Source organism: Dendrobates tinctorius, unplaced genomic scaffold (assembly GCF_039654945.1).
Source record: "Dendrobates tinctorius isolate UK_male_01 unplaced genomic scaffold, ASM3965494v1 ptg000147l, whole genome shotgun sequence".
NCBI classification, from domain to species: Eukaryota; Metazoa; Chordata; class Amphibia; order Anura; family Dendrobatidae; genus Dendrobates; species Dendrobates tinctorius.
The window spans coordinates 18,527,089-18,549,131 of record NW_027361814.1 but is presented as its reverse complement, the minus strand read 5'-3'; the positions used below and the strand labels follow the sequence as shown (position 1 = coordinate 18,549,131).

Genomic DNA, 22,043 nt, shown 5'->3' with positions numbered 1-22,043 from the left:
GACACACAAGTCTATCTTCCTTTTCCTTTATGCATCAATATCTAGTACAGAACGCCAATTCACTAGTTTCGGGCCAGTGCGGCTTCCGTAGCTGACGGGCGTTCTGTGCGTCTTGTTGCTAGGTTACAGGGAAGTCTTGTTGTAGCTGCGGCGCTTGCAGAGGTGAGTACAGTGCGATATTATACCGAGCTGTCCCCACTGCCGATATATATATATATATATACAGGTCACTGACGGGCCGCAGCTGCTGCCGAACTACAAGGCCCAGCACGCCCTGCGACTCTTTACATCCGGGGACGTTCTCTCTGCTGTTAGGACGGACGTTATTGTGCCTACAGTGCTCTCTGCCTGACCAGACACGTTGTGGACCTCTCTGCCAACTCTGTACAGGGTAGTAGTCTGCAGCCATGCAATGGTGGGAGTTGTAGTCTCCCCAGCAACTGCAAACAACCCACTGCAGGATATAAAACAGGAACTGTGCACTGTCTCCTTCCCCCTGCGGAGGCGCTGCAGCCGGAGGACAGGAACTGTGCACTGTGTCCTTCAACCTGCGGAGGCGCTGCAGCCGGAGGACACGAACTAAGCACTGTCTCCTTCCCCTTGCGGCGGCGCTGCAGCCGGAGGACAGGAACTGTGCACTGTCTCCTTCCCCCTGCGGAGGCGCTGCAGCCGGAGGACATGAACTAAGCACTGTCTCCTTCCCCTTGCGGCGGCGCTGCAGCCGGAGGACAGGAACTGTGCACTGTCTCCTTCCCCCTGCGGAGGCGCTGCAGCCGGAGGACAGGAACTGTGCACTGTGTCCTTCCCCCTGCGGAGGCGCTGCAGCCGGAGGACATGAACTAAGCGCTGTCTCCTTCCCCCTGCGGAGGCGCTGCAGCCTGAGGACAGGAACTCCCCCGGCGGAGGCGCTGCAGCCGGAGGACAGGAACTGTACACTGTCTCCTTTCCCTTGCGGAGGCGCTGCAGCCGGAGGACAGGAACGGAGCACTGTCTCCTTCCCCCTGCGGAGGCGCTGCAGCCGGAGGACAGGAACTGTGCACTGTGTCCTTCCCCCTGCGGAGGCGCTGCAGCCGGAGGACACGAACTAAGCACTGTCTCCTTCCCCCTGCGGAGGCGCTGCAGCCGGAGGACAGGAACTCCCCCTGCGGAGGCGCTGCAGCCATAGGACACGAACTAAGCACTGTCTCCTTCCCCCTGCGGAGGTGCTGCAGCCGGAGGACAGGAACTCCCCCTGCGGAGGCGCTGCAGCCGGAGGACAGCACTGTCTCCTTATCCCTGCGGAGGCGCTGCAGCCGGAGGACAGGAACTGTGCACTGTCTCCTTATCCCTGCGGAGGCACTGCAGTCGGAGGACAGGAACTGTGCACTGTCTCCTTCCCCCTGCGGAGGCGCTGCAGCCGGAGGACAGGAACTGTGCACTGTCTTGTTCCCCTGCAGAGGCGCTGCAGCCGGAAGACACGAACTAAGCACTGTCTCCTTCCCCCTGCGGAGGCGCTGCAGCGGAGGACAGGAACTGTTCACTGTCTCCTTCCCCCTGTGGAGGCGCTGCAGCCGGAGGACAGGAACTGTGCACTGTCTCCTTCCCCCTGCGGAGGCGCTGCAGCCGGAGGACAGGAACTGTGCACTGTCTCCTTCCCCCTGCGGAGGCGCTGCAGCTGGAGGTCGTCCGCCTGCACAAAGTATGTGACCAGTTGTGCACCGCGCGACGATCCCGCAGATGTCTCGGGGCAGTAGGGGGCGCTCTGAGTACTGATATATGATAATGCTGTTGCCGTACGGCACCAGATGGGGCGCTCTGTACCCGGATTTATTTCCGATCGATATATTTGGAAAATGCACTTCTGCTTGTATAAAGAGGTTTTTCCCTCAATGTACGGGAGCGGGTAGGTCACAAATTACCCAGTGTGAACAGCGCGTTACTGCTCCGTTTAATTCCTGAACACAGCGCTCAGCAAGTTGATATCAGTCCCATGGAATTGTATGGAGCAGTGGTCACATACTAACACTCCATTCACACAGGGGACTTTGCCGCCTCCGTTTTCACGGCCTGTAAGGAAAAATGCATTGAAAAGGTGCATAGATGGCTATTGTCAGATAATGCGTGTAAATTTAAACACTTTTGCAGCTTACCCTTTATTAAGATTTTCCACCTTTCTTGAGATATTAACACTTTTTCTTTTGATTCCAGTTCGGTGCCTAGGAGACCGACCAGCACTGGTGTCTAGCAGCGGTGGCCGAACATGCACAGTGCTTACAAGCTTTTTATTCAGCTTGTAAGCACTGGTTTGAAGCTGGAGCTCTGTTACTTCGCTTCAGAACGGAGCTTACAAGCTAGACAGCAGCGGTGGTCGGTCTCCTAGGCAATGAGGTGTAAGCACAGATGAAAGTGTTAATATCTCAAGAACGGGTGCAGGTTTTAAAGGGAATCTGTCACCCCTTTTTTGAGATATCATATAATGATATCATTCAATTGTGTGTCACATAAGGATTCTCTTAGTACTTTCGCTTCCCCCTGACCCCGCACCTTTCATGCACAAATACCTTTTTTATATCGGCTCAGATGTATGTAAACTGCCGCTGTCCGGTCCGCTGGGCGGGGCTTATTCACCTGCTCCCCCCCTCCCTGTCTTGCTCTACACAAGAAGAAATACATAGAGCAAGACAGGGATGGGAGAGCAGGTGAATAAGCCCCGCCCAGCGGACCGGACCGCGGCAGTTTACATACATCTGAGCCGATATAAAAAAGGTATTTATGCATGAAAGGTGCGGGGTCAGGGGGAAGCAAAAGTACCAAGAGAATCCTTATGTGACACACAATTGAATGATATCATTATATGATATCTCAATAAAGGGGTGACAGATTCCCTTTAAGAAACGATAAATTGCAAAGTGCTTGTAGCTACATATACTACATAACAAAATCCATGTATAACGATGGAAACAACGACCCTTCAGCCACTTCCTGCCCCGCTGTACATGTACGTCATCAGGGAGTGTGTGTATGGCGCAGGCTCAGCCAGCTGGAAGCACTGGCGGACACAGACAGAAAAGGGCCCCTGTGCGAGAACAATATATGGGCCCTTTGCAATCTAAGAGCTCCTAAAATGCAAAATTGTACCTGATTTGTACGAAGATATGGGACCCCTCAACTCTCGGGCGGCTGCACAGGTTGCACCCATTATGTTTCCGCCTCCGGCTTGCACCTGCCGCTAACGCCAATCTGTGCTCTTTAAACATTTAAATGCCGCTGTCAATCGCTGACGGTGGCATTTAAATGGTTATGTTGCCAGTGCAGACGCATTCTGGCACCCAAAGCGTTCATACTGTAGGCCCTATCACTTCCATCTTGTTCATCCTGTGAAGCCCAGCATGTAATTTACTTATATATTGCAGATCTGTAATATCGCAGTATATAATACAAGAGATCAGAATATGACAGGTTCAAGGGAGACATAAAACATGGTCAATGAAAGATGTTTATAAAGTTATTAATAAAACATAAAAAGTTTGAATCACTTTCTGTATTCAAAAATTGATTACAAATGTGAAAAAATATCTTGCCATTTGGAGACTATAGGAAGAGCCCTGGCTAGTCCAATGACGTCCCTGGCCGGCTTCTCCCTGCCCCACTGCATTTCATTGACATGCCTCCGCCATATATGTCTACAGTAACTGGAGCCGGCCAGAGATGTCATGGAACTCGTCAGGTCTCCACCCATAGTCCTTTATCTACTAAAATATAGAAAAAAAAAGTATCAAGTATCACTGTAGTTATAATGACTCGAAAAGTCATATTTCCCGCACATTGAAAGCACAACGGCAGAATTTTAGTTCTTTTTTTTTTCATTATTTCACCGCACATGGGATTTTTTTTTCTGTTTTTCATTCAAAACAACAACTCATGTCACCAAAATACACGAAAAGTTATTCCTCTGGTCCAGCTGCCACCGTCTGTATTACCTGGTCACCAGACCACAGCCCTGTGTAGCGCCTCCTATGTGCCAGAATTCCCGGAGCTTCTTCACATTAGGCACGACTTGGCACACGGCCTATGATTCAGAGAAGGCACATCGGATCCCAGCTGGTCGGAGGACGTTCTCAGGAATGTGGTCTGGCGGCCAGGGACTACTGACGAGTACGCTGGACCAGGGACTACTGAAAAGGACGCTGGACCAGGGACTCCTGACGCGGACGCTGGGCCAGGGACTACTGACGAGGACGCTGGGCCAGGGACTACTGACGAGGATGCTGGGCCAGGGACTACTGACGAGGACGCTGGGCCAGGGACTACTGAAGAGGACGCTGGGCCAGTGACTACTGACGATGACGCTGGACCAGGGACTACTGACGATTAAGCTGGGCCAGGGACTACCGATGATGACGCTTCACCAGGGACTACTGAAGAGGACGTTGGACCAGGGACCACTGACGATGAAGCTGGACCAGGGAGTACTAACGAGGATGCTGGGCCAGGGACTACTGACGAAGACGCTGGACCAGTGACTACTGACGAGAACGCTGGGCCAGGGTCTTCTGACGAGGACGCTGGGCCAGGGACTACTAACGAGGACGCTGGACCAGTGACTACTGACGAGGACGCTGGGCCAGGGTCTACTGACGAGGACGCTGGGCCAGGGACTACTGACGAGTACGCTGGACCAGGGACTACTGATGAATACCCTGGACCAGGGACTACTGACAAGGATGCTGGACCAGGGACTCCTGACGCGGACGCTGGGCCAGGGTCTACTGATGAGGACGCTGGGCCAGGGACTACTGTCGAGGACGCTGGACCAGTGACTACTGACGAGGACGCTGGGCCAGGGTCTACTGACGAGGACGCTGGGCCAGGGACTACTGACGAGGACGCTGGACCAGTGACAACTGACGAGGACGCTGGGCCAGGGACTGCTGATGAGGACGCTTGGCCAGGGACTACTGAAGAGGATGCTGGACCAGGGACTACTGACGAGGACGATGGGCCAGGGTCTCCTGGCGAGGACGCTGGGCCAGAGACTACTGACGAGGACGCTGGGCCAGGGACTACTGACGAGGATGCTGGGCCAGGGTCCTACAAGTCTGTCTGATCACCTCTAGTGCTGATGTTGTGTCGCTCAGTCTCTTCTCTGCTGTTCCTATGTAGGTGTCTCCTGGTCACCACCGCAGCTTCTGAACATTCATCCCATTGTTCCTGAATCTATTACCTGGACGTTTGGGGCTACTATGGATTTAATTATAAGACAGCACCTCTCTGCAGCCGAAAATCGGAAAGGTATCTGCTTACATTCTACATGGCTGGTATAAGATATGGAAGAGTAGCGCCAGTCACCTTTTGGAGTCCTTAACGTGCCAATGCCGCTGCCATGTCTGGTGTTTTTTTCCAAGGCTGTAGCGGTAACGCTCCGACTATCTCGGCCTGACTGCTGAGGCCAGTGATTGACTGCAGCAGTCACATGACATAGGCTGGACATCATCGCTGCAGGATTGTAGACCAAGACCAATGAGAGTAGAGACGACATTGGGGCATTAGGGACGTCCACAGGTCAGTAATGCTACTCTGGTAAAGATCAGCACATCGATTCGTGGGACTTTGGTCCAGTGGCCATGTCAGTATTCTGCACCCACCGGACGGGAACCGCCTCCTACCTGTCTGCCTCCCCGACTCCTTCCCTGATTACTTGGCTCAGCACGAATTCATTAATGTCTCACGCCAAAACGATGACGTCGCGCTCAGCCTACAAAGCAGAAGAGGGGCCACAGATTCCAGCAGGTAGGGGGCGTTCAGAACGGCTCCCGCCCGGCGGCCATTGAATACCGACGTGGCCACTGGTCCAGTTTCCTGCACATTTATTCGAACATCTCAATTCTTTGGTTATTTTAAAACTTTAACTATCTTTTGCACCTTATATTTACAGAAAGCAGAAAAAACCCTTTTACATTGTTCTTAAGGATGTAAAGTTGAACTAGTGTTTAAGGCTATGTGCCCACGTAGCGTTTTTTAAACGCTCAGGAAACGGGTTCTCCTTCCCAGAAAACGCTCGTTTTTATTCAGCGCGTTTTTGATGCGTTTTTTTCCGCGCATCTTTTGGACTATAGGAAATAGCCAAAAACGCGGACCTAAGTGGAAATTAATGAACATGCTGCGTTTTTTTACCGCTAAGCGTTTCCTTAGCGGTAAAAAAAACGCATCCATTGGCACAAAAAGGCCAAAATGCATTTAAATGAATGGTATGCTTCTTTTAAGCGTTTTTGATGCGGTTTGACCCCGAAAAACGCATCAAAAACGCTTTAAAAAAACGCTACGTGTGCACACAGCCTAAATCAGGTTTTTGTGTTACATTTTTTTTTTTTTTTTTTTAAATGTTGGACTTTTTTTATCATCATCAGAGGCAGGATTACAATGATAGTTAACACCTCTGCACATAGCTGGTAACACAGATTCACCAATCACAACAGTCAATGTCACAGCTCACCTGCTCCCCCTCCCTTCACAGTAACCTCTGCACAATACAAAACATAAGGTCATTCTGTTCATTGTGGCTAAGGTATGTGCGAATTTCCTTAAACTACAGGATGTGAGAGATTAAAAAAGGCCCAGTGGCCAATGTCCAAGATTTCTCATTTTTATATTTACTGCAAATCGTGATATGTGGAAAAAACATTGTCAAGATTAAAAAAAAAAAAAAAAAACAACAAAAAACATTTTACGCAAAAAAACCCCCTAATTTACAAAGGCTCATTTTCTGATGACACTTTCCCTCTAAGGCCGGGATCACCCATGCGAGGAATACAGCTGAGTCTTGCATGTTAATACCCGGCACTGCCGCCGGCACTCGGATCGGAGCATGCAGCTGCATAGAAATACATGGAGCAGCACACTCCTGTCCGAGTGACGGCGGCAGTGCCCGGTATTAACATGCGAGACTCGGCCGTGTTTCTCACATGTGCGAACCCGGCCTAAAAGTAATCTGTCTCCAGGTTTATGGTGAGTGTAGCATAATATAGAGACAGATACCACTTACTTGTCAAAATAGGATCATACTTATTTATGAGCTGCAGTTGATTGACACCTTTCTGCCTATGCACAGCAATAGGTAGAAATCTGAATGAGGGTAAAGGAAGCCCCAACTCATGAATACTGGAGACTCTTCACCCTAGAAGAACTTAGCTCTCCCTGCACCTGATTTTACGAGCGTTTGCTGCATAAATGGAACGTCCCCCCAGTCTGGATGTTCAGATCTGGCACCCCCAACGCATTGTAAGGTTATTATGGGTCGCCCTCCCAGGGCTGTGGGGTACTCGGTACCGGGCCGGTCCTTCAGAGGGGAATGTCACAGCAGCGGTGACCCGGTCCGTGGCCCTGGGCGCCCATGTAAAAGGGGTTGAGTTGGGAATAAAGTTTATAAATGATTCGTGATGCCACCTGTGGTGTTCGGCAAGGGAGGTGTTAAGCCGACGCTGCAGACAGATCCTCTGGGACAGATGGTATAGTGCAGCAATGATGTTGTAGCCCTCCACAGGCAGGGCTGTAGTCCCGGGGCAGTGTAGCGGAATGTTTAGGAAGAGGGTGCAGTGTTTGGCACAGAGATGTAGCAGTGCTGAGGATGTTGCAGGAAGGAGGCAAGGACATAACAGGGTGCAGTTCCTTTACCTTACTTGGCAAACGCAGTCCAGGGTCCTGGTTACAGATGGCACAGGAGCAGGCTAGCCTGGAATCAAATCAGGGATCTCCCTATCAGACAGGTTGTGTAGTCTCCTCTCTAGCGCTTACTTGAGGTACATACAGTACAGTGTTACACTGAAGTTCCTCCTTCTTATCTTCTCTTAGAACTACCTCATATGGCAGACAGCTGTAGCCCTCTATCTCTCTTGGCTCACCCGTTGCTGTTGTGCCTCCGAGTCTTAGTTGGTTATAGAGCATTTACAGCTTCCTATTCCTCTGGTTTCTGTTGCAGGACCTTCAGTATCCATACAACTGTGGAGACCAGGCTCCAGATCATGCGCTATCACTGGGAGGGAGCTCTCTATCCTCAGCTCAACCTCCAGCTTCTCTCCACACGTCTACACTCATTGCCCTCCTCACACTAACTCCTCATTTCCCTTCCTGGCCCTCAGAGAGCACTCCTCCCCCAATTCTTGTTCAGAGCTCCCTCTGCTGGCCTGGAGTGGGAACTGTGTTGCATGTAAATGATTAACTGCTAGAGAGACCCTTCATCGTTCCAAGCCTGACATCACCCTCCCTGGAGGAAGGCAATGCCAGTGTGGCGACCATACTCCTGGGGGCGCCACATTCCCCCCTAGTGCAATTCAGCACTCCTGGGCTGATGAAAAACATAAAACACCATATAAACAGATAAACAATATGAAGGTTACAAGATTTGAAAAAAAGGAAAAATTACAAAAACCAAAGGCTCCAAAAATAGTCCTATGATGATAAGTCCAAGCATCAATGTCCATGGTCCATTCCTGGGCAAATGGTGAACTATTTACAAGGTAGTGACCACACACAGTCCTGTGGTCAAAATGTCCATGAAAACAAGCGGGAAAAATTCAAAAAGGAACAATCTTACAGATTATCTGTAGGTACAAACTTGAAAACAGTTACATATGTACATGTACAGGTTAACATTACTTTAACTTATTTATATGCGGAATCTGATGGGTGGAATACCTTGAGTAGTACGGGTAGATCTGCGTAACACTGGTGTGATTGGGGATCTTACTAGTTGTCTGGTGCTAACTACTGGTGTAGTGTGTAATATACTGGATACACTACTGGTGGTTCTGCATAGCACAGGAATACTAGATTTCCTAGGACCAGTTCTACTCACTGTGGGCATGACAGATTCACCACTGGCAGGGCGAGGGTTCTATAGCTCCACTGCTGGTGTGGCATCTGCTGCCTGATTTTCAAGATTCTCTTGAGTCATTTCTTCCTGTGCTACCAGTTGTGGAAATATCAACACGGGGCACCACTATAGCATCATTTACTTTAGTCCAATTTGCAGGGAATTCTCCAAGTATGGTGCTGACCTTTTCTTCTTCTATGGGTTGGATGTTATTTTGTTCTTCCATTCTTTCTTTTAGCTGGTCAGGGCATAATTTCAAATGATCTCTTGATATTGCTGCTTAGGTTTCTCCTCCATCTTTACTAATAAGGCACACCTTGGTATTGTCAAAGTTTGAGGGTAGAATGGTATATGGTTCAGCTTCCCATTGGTCATCCAATTTATGCATCCTCCTTTTCCTCTTGAGGACTTGTTCTCCTGGTGACAAGGGAACCGCAGGTCCATGCTGATTGTAGTTCCTCTCTTGTTTTTGTCTTGCCTGAGCTAGACTCTTTTCCACACATTCTTGTACTCTTCTGTACTGTTGCTGCCTCTCTGTGTCCCAGTCAGCATCTGGTGACGTTACTTCAGGTGTCAGGACTCCCATATCCAAATCAATAGGCAGTTTACCAGGCCTCGCTCTCATTAAGTAGGCTGGAGTGCAGTTGGTGGAATTCACAGGAATGTGGTTGTAGAGGTCTACAAGATCTGGCAACTTTTCTGGTCACAGATTCCTCTCCTCCAAAGGCAAGGTCTTCAGTAGGTCAATCACTACCTGGTTCATCTTTTCACACATGCCATTGGTCTGTGGATGGTACGGTGTTGTCCTGATCTTCTTGCAACTGTACAAGTTACAGAATTCCTGTAACACTTCTGCCTCGAAAGCGGGATCTTGATCTGTAAGCACTCTCTCAGGGTAACCGTGTGGCCTACAGAAGTGCTGCTGAAAGGCTCTGGCTGCTGTTCTGGCTGTTTGATCTTTGACAGGCACGACTACCAGGAATCTTGAGTAGTGGTCCACGATAGTAAGAGCATAGATGTAGCCTGAGCGGCTTGGGACCAGCTTCACATGGTCTAGGGCGACCAACTCAAGTGGCTGGTTATTATTGGCTGTAGAAGAGCCCTCTGGCTGTTTCGATCCCTTCTGCGCAGGTTACATTGTCCACACTCCCGGCACCACCTTTCAATGGCTTTCCTCATACCAGCCCAGTAGAATCTCTCCTGGAGCAATGCTTCCAACTTCTTCCATCCGAAGTGGCCAGCTCCATTGTGGTATACTTCCAAGACCATTGATGCCTCTCTCTTTGGGACTACCACCTGCCAGACCAGCTCATGAGTGCAGGCATTGATACTCCTCCGACATAGCTTTCCTTCATAAATGAACAGCCGACCTCTTTCCTTCCACAACTGCTGGGTTTCTTCAGGAGCATGCGACTCTGGGCGTGAGTCAGCTTGCGACAGTAGCTCCTTTACCAGGTGGACTGCGGGGTCACTATCCTGCGTTTCTGCCCAGTCATGATGAGGCAATGGATTTAAGGTGGCCTCTCTCAAGCCAGACCGTCTGTTTCTCACTCCTTGGGCGCGTTGGGCTGCAATTGGCCGGTGGAAGGGAGGTAACTCTATTTCTTCAAGAGCCTCAGGGTCTTCTCCTGCATCTGGCAGAATAGGCATTCTGGACAGGGCATTGGCATTCTTGTGCCCTGCTCGGTACTTGATGGTAAACTCATAATTAGACAGCCGAGCCATCCATCGCTGCTCCAGTGCACCCAGTTTTGCAGTTTCCAAGTGAGTCAACGGGTTGTTGTCCGTGAAGATGGTAAACTTGGCTGAAGCTAGGTAATGCTTGAATCTTTCAGTCACAGCCCAGACTATGGAGACGAACTATAGCTTGAAGGAACTGTAGTTGTCAGGGTTCCTTTCAGTGGGACGAAGCTTCCTGCTGGCGTAGGAGATCACTCTTTCTTTGCCATTCTGTACCTGTGACAGTACTGCTCCCAGTCCCACGTTGCTGGCATCAGTATACAACACACAGGGCTGGTCATAATCTGGGTAGGCCAGAACTTCATCTCCTGTGAGAGCCATCTTCAGTCGGGTGAAGGACCTCTCCAACTTCTCAGTCCATTCAAATGTGGAATTCTTCTGTTTGGCTTTCTTGGACTGCCCCACCAGAAGATTTTGCATAGGAGTGGCTATTTCAGTGAAGCTTTTGATGAACCTTCGGTAGTAGCCTACCAACCCGAGGAATTGGCCTACTTCATGGAGGTTGCTGGGCTTCGGCCAGTCCCGGATGACTGTGACTTTGTCAGGATCTGGTGCCACACCTTCTGCACTCACTACATGACCGAGGTACTGTACCTTGGGCTTCAGGAGGTGGCATTTGGAAGGCTTCACCTTCAGGCCAAAGTTGGACAAGGCTTCAAACACCTCAGCCAGGTGCTTCAGATGGTCTTCATAAGTCTTGGAGAAAACAATGACATCATCAAGGTACAACAGGACTGTCTCAAAGTTCATGTGTCCCAGGCAGCACTCCATCAGCCATTGAAATGTTCCTGGGGCGATGCAGAGCCCGAATGACATATAGTTGAACTCACAAAGACCCATTGGGGTGGTAAATGCTGTTTTCTCCTTGTCTGCCTCTGCCACGGGAACCTGCCAATACCCACTAGTGAGATCTAAGGTGGAAAAATAGTTAGCAGTTTTAAGTGCAGCTAAGGACTCTTCAATTCTGGGTAATGGGTAGGCGTCTTTATGTGTAATGCTGTTAATTTTCCTGTAATCAACACACATTCTCATGGTACCATCCTTTTTCTTTACAAAAACTATTGGGGCTGCCCAGGGGCTACAACTGTCTCTGATGACCCCTGCTTCCTTCATCTCTCTCAACATACCTTTAGCACATTGGTATTGTGTTGGGGGTATAGGCCGGTACCTTTCTTTTATGGGTGGATGATCTCCAGTGGGGATATGATGTTGAACCCCTTTTGCCTTCCCAAAATCTAGAGGGTGTTTACTGAATGCCCATTCATATTCCTGGGTCACCCTGTAAACCCCACTTTTCTGGTATGAAGGTGTAGAGTCAGTCCCCACCTGCAGTTGCTGGCACCACTCCTCCAGCTGCTTTACAGAGCCATTGTCCTCCACCTGGTCGGATGAGACCAAGGGCTCTGCTGCCTGCATTGCATTGTTACTGACAGTGAGCAGCTTAGCAACTGTGGCATACCGAGGTATTGTGGCCTCCTCCTCCTCAAAAATCAAATGGCGTACAGGTACTCTCCCTTTACGTACATCAACCACCCCTCTGGCTGTCAGGACAGTGGGCCTGCTATCAGAGTATACTGGCTCTACCAATGCCTGGTAATCTTTTCCTCTGAGGCCTATGGCTGCCCGACACCAAATCAACATTTCACATCTGGGGGGTATTGCAATGGGGAAAGCATCACTCACTCTGACGCTGCCAATTTCTCCGCCAGAGAGTTCTACCTGTTGTCTTTGCATCAGGGCCTTGATCTCCTTCTACAGGACTCGTTGTTCACTGGAACCAGCAGTCTCAGCCACCTGTTGCAACAAGACAATAACCTCGGAAAGACAATTTTCAATTACATTGGTACCAAGAGTCATCATGGGATTACATTCTCGTCGATCAATATCCACAACTATCAGACCTTGAGATTTTAGCTCCATCCTCCCCACTTTAACAGTAATTTCTTTACATCCCACTTGTGGTAAAGACTGGCCATTACTGGCAACTACTGTTAGTTCATCACTTGGGCCACAGGTGAGTTCAGAGTCAGCCCAATACCGCTTGTAGAGGATATAGGGCATAGTGGTCACCTGGGAGCCAGTGTCCAGCAAAGCGGTCATGGGGATGCCGTCAATCACCACTGGAAGGATCGGTCTCCCTCCAACATACTTGGCTTGCCAGTTCTTTGAGCCTTGTGGTCCTACTCCTGGGGGTTGGCCCTCTGCCTCAGGGGTTACTCGTTTAAAGGACAGAATCTTGCAAGATGGCCTGCCTTGTGGCAGCGACGACAGATGGGCCATCCGTCCTGGTCATAGCGATCTTTGTTCTTCCCTCGGAGTGGCGGGGTTCTCCTCTTCAGGAGCCACGGTACATCCTCTGGACTGGAAGCAAGCTGGATCTTCTCCTTGGAGGACACCTGCAGGGACTGCACGGTTTTAGTAAGTGCAGCCATACCTTTGGTCAACTCCTGGACCTGAAGACGCAGCTCTTCTGTTGAATCTTTATCCAGAGTCTGTGCATCAGCCTCCACAGGGATGGAAGGGAAAGATGTTGCTTCCTGGTGGTAGGTGATCGCTGGGCGCCTAGGGGGGGACGCTGGACGGCTGACAGTTGGTTCCTGCAGTACCCGAATAGCCCTGTCCTTGAACTCAGCAAAGTCCTGGTCAGGGTTTTGTAGGGTTATGATGCGCAGCTGCGCTCTGTGGGTACTGGATAGGAGTCCTTCAATGAACTGCTCTTTTAACAGTTTGTCTTCCTCTTTCACACTGTCAGGATCAATATGCTTGACGGCTCGCAGCGCCTCCTGCAGGTTAAGAGCATAGTCCCTTATACTGTCCTGTACTTTCTGTTTACATCCAAAGAACCTCATCTTGATTTCAGCAACAGTGCGAGTGTCAAAGGTGCTTCTCAGCTTGGCCAAAATCTTTTTAACAGTCTCTTTGTCAGTGTCCTGCCAGGCTTTTACTTCTCTCTGTGCTGCACCTGTTAGCTGCCCAATCAGGATGTTCACCTTCTGGCTTTCAGACAGAGGATACACCTCAAACAAACTGCACAGTCTCTCTTTGAATTCACTCAGGGTATGTGACTCACCCGAGTACTGCGGTAGCCAGGCCGCTCCCGGTATGTAGGGCATAGACAGCGGCATTGTGGAGACCGCCGTGGTGGGCGCTGATTCTTGTGGTGCCCTGGAGGCAGCGCTGGCTGCCGGATTCAGTGGCGCCGTTGGAGCCGCAGCTGCGCTGGACCCTGCATCTGGCAGCACTGGGAGGTTAGCGGGAGCGTCCGCCGCTACATTGGCATTGTCCTCAGACATTTTCTCTCCCCCCTAGTTAACGTGGGCCAGGCCTCGGGGTTGCGCTGGCTTACCGGATGCTGCTCCTCAGCGGGATCATTGGACGCCGGAACTGTAGTCCTCAGCTTTTCACTTCCCGCGCGCTCTCCTCCTTTCGCGCTTCTCGGCTGGCTCTGCCTACGAAGGCCTGCCTCTTCTTCCAGTGCGCGCCAATCAGCGGGATAATGGCTGCAATGGCGCCAATTTCGCACACAGTCTATAGCACACAACACAGTCTCTGGCACACAGGACCCAGGGATACCGGGCTCCGTAGTCCTGTTCGTGACGCCAAAATGGGTCGCCCTCCCAGGGCTGTGGGGTACTCGGTACCGGGCCGGTCCTTCAGAGGGGAATGTCACAGCAGCGGTGACCCGGTCCATGGCCCTGGGCGCCCATGTAAAAGGGGTTGAGTTGGGAATAAAGTTTATAAGTGATTTGTGACGCCACCTGTGGTGTTCGGCAAGGGAGGTGTTAAGCCGACGCTGCTCCCAGATCCTCTGGGACAGATGGTATAGTGCAGCAATGATGTTGTAGCCCTCCACAGGCAGGGCTTTAGTCCCAGGGCAGTGTAGCGGAATGTTTAGTAAGAGGGTGCAGTGTTTGGCACAGAGATGTAGCAGTGCTGAGGATGTTACAGGAAGGAGGCAAGGACACAACAGGGTGCAGTTTCTTTACCTTTACTTGGCAAACGCAGTCCAGGGTCCTGGTTACAGATGGCACAGGAACAGGCTAGCCTGGAAGCAACTCAGGGATCTCCCTATCAGATAGGTTGTGTAGTCTCCTTCCTAGCGCTTGCTTGAGGTACATCCAGTACTGTGTTACACTGAAGTTCCTCCTTCTTATCTTCTCTTAGAACTACCTCGTATGGCAGACAGCTGTAGCCCTCTTTCTCTCTTGGCTCACCCGATGCTGTTGTGCCTCCGAGTCTTAGTTGGGAATAGAGCATTTACAGCTTCCTATTCCTCTGGTTTCTGTTGCAGGACCTTCAGTATTCATACAACCGTGGAGACCAGACTCCAGATCATGCGCACTCACTGGAAGGGAGCTCTCTATCCTCAGCTCAACCTCCAGCTTCTCTCCACATGTCTACACTCATTGCCCTCCTCACACTAACTCCTCATTTCCCTTCCTGGCCCTCAGAGAGCACTCCTCCCCCAATTCTTGTTCAGAGCTCCCTCTGCTGGCCTGGAGTGGGAACTGTGTTGCATGTAAATGATGAACTGCTAGAGAGACCCTTCATTGCCTCCAAGCCTGACATCACCCTCCCTGGAGGAAGGCAATGCCAGTGTGGCGACCCTACTCCTGGGGGCGCCACAATTACAGCCCAGTTTATACTGCTAATACGCACCGCGATAAACCACAATGATAGCTACACAGTTTAGTGCGGATTGTGGGCCCTTTGGTTTTGCTGTGGAAATTCCACAACAAATATGTCCTGTGTGGATTGAGCTCAGTGGATACCAGCAGCTATTGATTGACCCTATAGACTTAAAGGGGTATTCCCATCTCCAAGATCCTATCCCAATATGTAGCAGGTGTAATAATAATATTAGCAAATATCTCCAATTAGTAATGTAGTATAGTTCTTCTGATTTGCTATGTCTCTTTCCTCATGTGCAGGGCATTGCAGCAGTTTAGGTATCAATGGTTTCGACCACTCATATATAGTGACAGTTAATTAGTTGCTAGTGGTTGCAACCATGGTTACCTAAGTTACTGCAATTCCCTGCACATGGGGTAAGCGACATAGCTAATCAGAAGAACTATACGACAGTTGTGATTGAAGGTATTTACTAGTATTATTATTATTACACCTTCTACACATTGGGATAGGATCTTGGAGATGGGAATACCCCTTTAAAACAGATCTATCAACAGATTTCACAATGCTAACTGCACACATCATTACATAGACCTCTTAGACCTGATGAGGCTGGTGTATAAAATAAAGGTAAAATCATTTTTGTTCTTGTTTCTCAACCTGAAAATTGAGCATTTTATCCAGCTGTAGTACAGCTAATAAAATACTTATTGTACTACCAGGATCATACAGTCATTCAAATCAGGATTTTCAAAGTAAATATACCAGTCTCATCAGGAAAAAGAGATCTGAGTAATAATATATGAAAAAGAAATTTATTTTTTTTTCTGGATTTTTTTTAAGTAGGAGATTTTACAACATAAAGAAATAAGTGTTACATAGCCCTTGAATCTTTCAGCATCATCTCTTGATTGGTCCCTGCAAGTAATGACATCGGCTCCATTATTCATGTGACCTCTTTAGTTATCTGTGTGCTGTACGTGGAATATCCCTTTTTGGGATGGTGTCCCACTGCCCCCAGAAAACAGCTGCATAGGCAAGAAAATTCACAAAGGTTTATTTTCCCTGCAGCGCCACCACAGGACATGTGAAGCATTACATAGCCCCCTATATAGCATTGACCAGTGTAAGAAACAAAAATAAAGGTGGCAAAGATCACATAGGCTCAGAAAGGACGCACCGTCAAAGAAGCTCAGAGGGGTCCACTAGGAAAAATCAGTAGAAGAAAGAGACCGTGCCTAATTTAGGTGAAAAAAAGTCAAGGTTCCATTTATTCTGCCATAAAGGCAACATTTCCAGCATGAAAAAGGCCTATGCCTGGTTGAGATGCCGCATTTATGGCAAAATAAATGAAACCTTGACGTTTTTTTTCACCTAAATTGGACGCTGTCTCTTACTTCTGCTGTCTGTGTTAGACGTCTGTTTATGTCAAATGTGAGAACAATGGGTCGATTTCGTGGTCTGAGTGTCATTAGTTTTTCTCATACATGGAGAAAGCAAAAAAATAAGTTTCTCTGCCTTTTCCTATGTGACAGTCTGTGAAAATTAGACTGCACTCGGATGCCATCTGAGAGCAGTGTGATTGCTTTCATTGCCCCGTAGACTTGTATTGCTGATTCTGAGCCGACACTCGGCTACAAATCGGACATGTCTCTGCGATTTTGCACGGAGCGCTAGCTTCCCCGAAAATCTCGGACATGTGCACGATCCCACTCACTATTGTATGTGCCAGTGCAAAACTCGGATAGCTTTCGAACAAATCAGTGGATGTCTAAATAAGGCCAAATATACAGTGGGCATTCCTTGTCTTTCACAGAGTACCTTAAAATTAGGTACGACAATGGGATTTGTTACCGCCTCACAAACAGCACAATTACATAACTGTGGACTTTAATGACAGAACTGATTTTTCTACCCATTAATTTTGGCTGTAATAAGCTGACGATGCCCCGTGTGTCTGTGAGCGGGATCGGAGGGGGATCATGGCTGCTAATTGTGCGCAGTAACATATGGTTCGCTCTCACCTCTCAAGATGCTGATGCCCTCCTCAAGGCGTACACCTTAATTAAAGCAGCAAACAGGCATGTATCCACCAAAGATGGACGCGAAAAGTTCAGCTCCGACTTATATATCCTGTGTGCCGAACAAGCCCTCCAAGTAAGTGGCATCTGACCTGCAATGATGGGTGGCATTTACCGTGATTTTATTAGGCACCGGGTCAGTTATTATGGTATGTCTTTGAGCCCTTCATGTGTTTTGAGACCGTTTCCATTATTTTGCAGCGCAGCACGTCAAGTCCTAGAACGCATATTCAACCTGTTCAAATGAATGGGTGAAAACACAAGTAAAAACGCTGCAAAAAAAAAAAAAATGCAACAAAAGCGTGCATATCGTTCACTGCAAAAATGCAACTTGTGAACATACCCTTAGGGTATGTGCCCACGTTGTGGATTACCCTGCGGAATTTTCTGCGTGGATTTGGCTAAATCCGCGGGTAAAATGTCCTGCGGATTTAGTGCAGATTTTGTGCGGATTTCCCCTGCGTTTTGACACCTGCGGATTCCTATAATGGGGCAGGTGTCAAAGCGCTGCGGATCTGCACAAAAGAATTGACATGCTGCGGAATTGAACCCGCAGCGTTTATGCTGAGGATTTTTCCGCAACATGTGCACAGCGTTTTTCATTTTTGCTTCACTTCAATGGTACTGTACACAGGGCCAAATCTGCTGTGGATCCGCAGTAGAATCCACACTGTGTGCACATACCCTAAGTCACGGATTCCATGGGGGTCATATGCCATTAATAGGCCACTCACATTGCGTTTCTGCACCCGTTCGGTGGTGCCTTCAGTGTTTATGGTCTGAATCCCCTCTGCAAGACAGGATTCGGACTTGAGCACTGACGGGGCCATGGACTAATGGTGACGGCAGAGTGAACACGTGGGTCATTTTTGGAAATATACACCTACGGGAGGCGGACACCCAGGTGGAGCCTAAAATGTCGGATTGTTCACCTCCTGTAAGCGTGCATTCCCGAAAATGATTCACGTCAGAACGCATGATCGCCGTGACGTCACCATTAGTCTATGGCCCCGTCGGCACATGTGTCCGAACCCTTTTTGCGGGGGGTTCACCCGTTAACCATGACGGGACCACTGAAGGGGTGCGTAGATGCAACGTGAAGGCACCCTTATGGAGTGGTTCTTCTAGTCCCAGTGTCACAGTTCAGCATGGGTGCAAGTATTGATCCATTTCTGTTCTTATCAAGTGTCGGGGTTTTTTATTTTGTTACTTTCAGTAATAATTTCGTAGAATGACCTTTTTCGTTTTTTGCTGCGCCTGCTGTCTGTGATATTGATCCTACATTGTCTGATATTAGGATCACATCCCCGCACTCCTCCTCGTTTAGCCACAGGCTGCACATTTTTTTTGCACAATCTGTATTTTTGCTGTAAGATAATTGCTCTTCATGTTAAAAACTGTAAAAATAACAATTTTTTTGTTTTCTTACTTGACCTGACAGCTTGGAAGTCCAGCAGTGAGCAAAGCCTGTCTTCAGATGTATTTCAAGAGCCAGCCTCCTCCAAACCAATTTTTAGGACGGGCGTTCCTATGCCAAGCTCAATTACACCGAGTGAAGTCTCCTAATGATGAGGTAGAAAGTCCATAGTGCTCAGTCCGCAGCAATGTCTGATAGAATAACACCCAAAGTGGCGTAAGAGAAAAAGGAGAAAGTGGCGCCACTTTTTCCACAGCGATTCACGCTGGGTATTAGGTTTGGAGGCTTCTTTATAGTCATGTAAGATGCTTTTCCTTAACGTTTACTACCTCTTAGTTGACTTATTTTATGTGAAAATGAGGCACACGTCTTAAATAAATCTGCCACATTTTTGGACTTCATAGAACTTTTGAAAAAATGTCCAGAAAGTAAAAAAAAAAGTTAAAAAATCCGACAGCAAAAATATGAAACCAGAATACCCGCAAATATTATATTATATATTATTTCCCGATATTTTATATATTATATTATATTATTTCCCAACTTTTTCCTATGTTTCCCCATTCTCTCCTAGTCCTTACCTTTTCTTATTATAAAATAAATCAATAAAAATATTTGAAAACAAAATATTGTATTATAAAAGTACAAGTATCAGGATTTTAAGTGGTTAAAAAAATGAATGACGCAACGTGTGAGTGGGATTATGGGACGGAGAGGACTAAATACTGAGCTCAGTGTCATCAATGTATAGGTGGCTATTAAGAATTTATATAGAAAAACTGAAAAATACACAATAGGCCAGAAAACTGTCATAAAAGCTTTGAAAAGTCGCCAAAATCTTGTGATTTTTTTTTTTTTTTAATGATATCACACCAGTTTGAACCAGATCCACTAAATTGGGGGGAACTGAAGAGGAGCCGTGATAAGGTGCAGCCACGCCCACTTGTCAAATTAGCAATGCTAGCGTTTTGTACTCCAGAAATGCTACTTCAGTCCATGACTGGAGGAACGTTTCTGGCGCAGTGCACGGAGGCGCACGTCGTTCAGAAGAGGCACCGAATTCATTAAGCGGCATTGCTCATCTTCTCCGCCTCCTTCCATTAAGACTGTCTTGTCGCCAGTCTTAATGACAACCCCAGTGTATGTATTAAAGGGGTTTGCTGGGCTAAGAAGAAAAGTCTGCAGTCACCCTAAGGGACTGCAGAATGCTAAATCATGACAGTGTGCAATGCACACACTATCATGGTTCTCATTAATTCTCCACATGTGTGTGATTGCTATCGTTGCGGTCACATGCCGACTAGACCCTTCTGCACTTCTCTCAATAGCAGAGTCTAGTTGGCCCATGTGCACAGGGCAAACAGAGGAGTCAGGACAGTGTCTCATATATGGCACTATGTGTGACTGCAGACTCATGAACCCCTCAATGTGGGGATTTGACTGTTTCTGGCCCGGGACCGGAGGAAATGTTTGAGTTATTCATATTCCCAGCCAGTGGGCGTGGCATTGCTTTCATACACTTGTATTGAGCCGAAGTGGTCCAGTGGGCGTGGCCAACTAGAGGATGCGACCTCGCTCCACTGGCCGGGAGTATGTATAAGTCATACATACCCTCCGGTCCTGGATCCGAAGCCCGCTGGGTGATTGCACACTTATCAGTTTGGACAGGACAGCCCCTTTAATTGCGGAGTCTCAAGTTGGACAATACTGCACTGAGTATCTCAGCTCTGCTGCTTCTGTTTGGGTTGTTTGTCCATCCGCATACTTTATTATCCGTAGTATATTATCGTTATATTCTATCATCACATATCATCCTTACGTGTTCAGCTGTTTGTGATCACCACTATGCGTGGTGGTGACCTTTTTTCTTTTCTCCTAGAGAGACCTAGAAAAGTCGGTGGCGTATTATCTGAAAACAATCGATTTTGCGAAGCAGCAGCAGAGGTAAGAGCAGAGCAGGGCTGTGATCGTTTATAGAGCAGTGTCATTCTGAGACCTTGTACGTCACCAAAGTTTTCTTCTTGATTTCACCTTTGACAAATTAGGATAAAAGCGCAATCAGACGGTCGTACAAATCGGACCAAGATTGGTACTCTGTGCTTGAACTGGCCGGCGGGTCTCCCAACCCGAACGTAACAGGTGCAAAGAAATATATGAAGCTGTCACTCTTGGGTCGGGAGATTCGCCGGCCAGTCCGAGCATTGCGTTCTGGTCTCGATCCGATTTATACGGCCATCTGACTGCGCCCAAACATTGACTTTCTTGAAGTTATGACTGCCTCTTGCCCTTTTACCCTTTCCCTGCCAGGGATCTATCGCATACTTCTTTGCTGGGTGGCAATTCAGTAACCAAGGACGTATGAGATATATCCTTATTGAAAAAATGGCTAAGTATGGAATGGACAAGGCAACTGTTAGGTGGATTCGTAACTGATTTAGTGATCGGACCCAAAGAGTGGTCGTAAATGGCTGCACATCCAGTTGGAAGAATGTCTCAAGTGGGGTACCACAGGGCTCTGTCCTGGGCCCTGTATTGTTCAACATCTTTATCAACGATTTAGATGAAGGAATTGAGGGTAAGCTGATTAAATTTGCTGATGACACAAAGCTAGGAGGGATAGCTAATACTAGAGAAGAGAGAGAGGATTCAAAAAGATATAAATAAACTGGAGCAGTGGGCAGCAACTAACAGAATGGTTTTTAACAGGGAAAAATGCAAAGTACTCCCATCTGGGCAATAAAAATGAAAAAAGCATATACAGAATGGGAGGAATAGGGCTAAGTAACAGACGTGGGTATACGAATAGATCACAGACTGAATATGAGTCAACAGTGTGATGCAGCAGCAACAAAGGCAAATGCAGTTCTAGGATGTATTAACAGAAGCATACAGTCTAGATCACGTGAAGTCATTATCCCCCTCTACTCCTCTTTGGTCAGACCACATCTGGAATATTGTGTCCAGTTTTGGGCGCCATATTTTAAAAAAGACATGAACAAACTGGAGCAAGTTCAGAAAAGAGCGACCAGAATGGTGACCGGTCTGCAAATCCTGTCTTATGAGGAAAGGTTGCATGATTTGGGAATGTTTAGCTTGCAAAAGAGAAGACTGAGAGGAGACTTAATAGCTGTCTACAAATATCTCAAGGGCTGTCACATTGTAGAAGGATCAACTTTATTCTCATTTGCACAAGGAAAGACTAGAAGCAATGGGATGAAACTGAATGGGAGGAAGCACAGATTAGATATAAGAAAAAACTTTTTGACAGTTAGAGTGATCAATGAATGGAACAGGCTGCCACGAGAAGTGGTGAGTTCTCCTTCAA

The 22,043-nt window shown here is 48.2% G+C and overlaps 1 protein-coding gene across 1 annotated transcript in view; it reads left to right on the top strand.

Moving 5' to 3' along the window:
* Positions 1-77: 77 nt before the first annotated feature.
* CFAP46 (cilia and flagella associated protein 46) overlaps positions 78-22,043 on the top strand; it is a 257,741-nt gene continuing 235,775 nt past the window's right edge. The window contains exons 1-5 of the mRNA XM_073546509.1: positions 78-162; positions 5,143-5,271; positions 17,253-17,377; positions 18,743-18,874; positions 20,598-20,662. Of these exons, the coding sequence (XP_073402610.1) occupies positions 5,223-5,271; positions 17,253-17,377; positions 18,743-18,874; positions 20,598-20,662 (371 nt within the window). The 5' untranslated portion in view covers positions 78-162; positions 5,143-5,222. The remainder of the gene's footprint in view (positions 163-5,142; positions 5,272-17,252; positions 17,378-18,742; positions 18,875-20,597; positions 20,663-22,043) is intronic.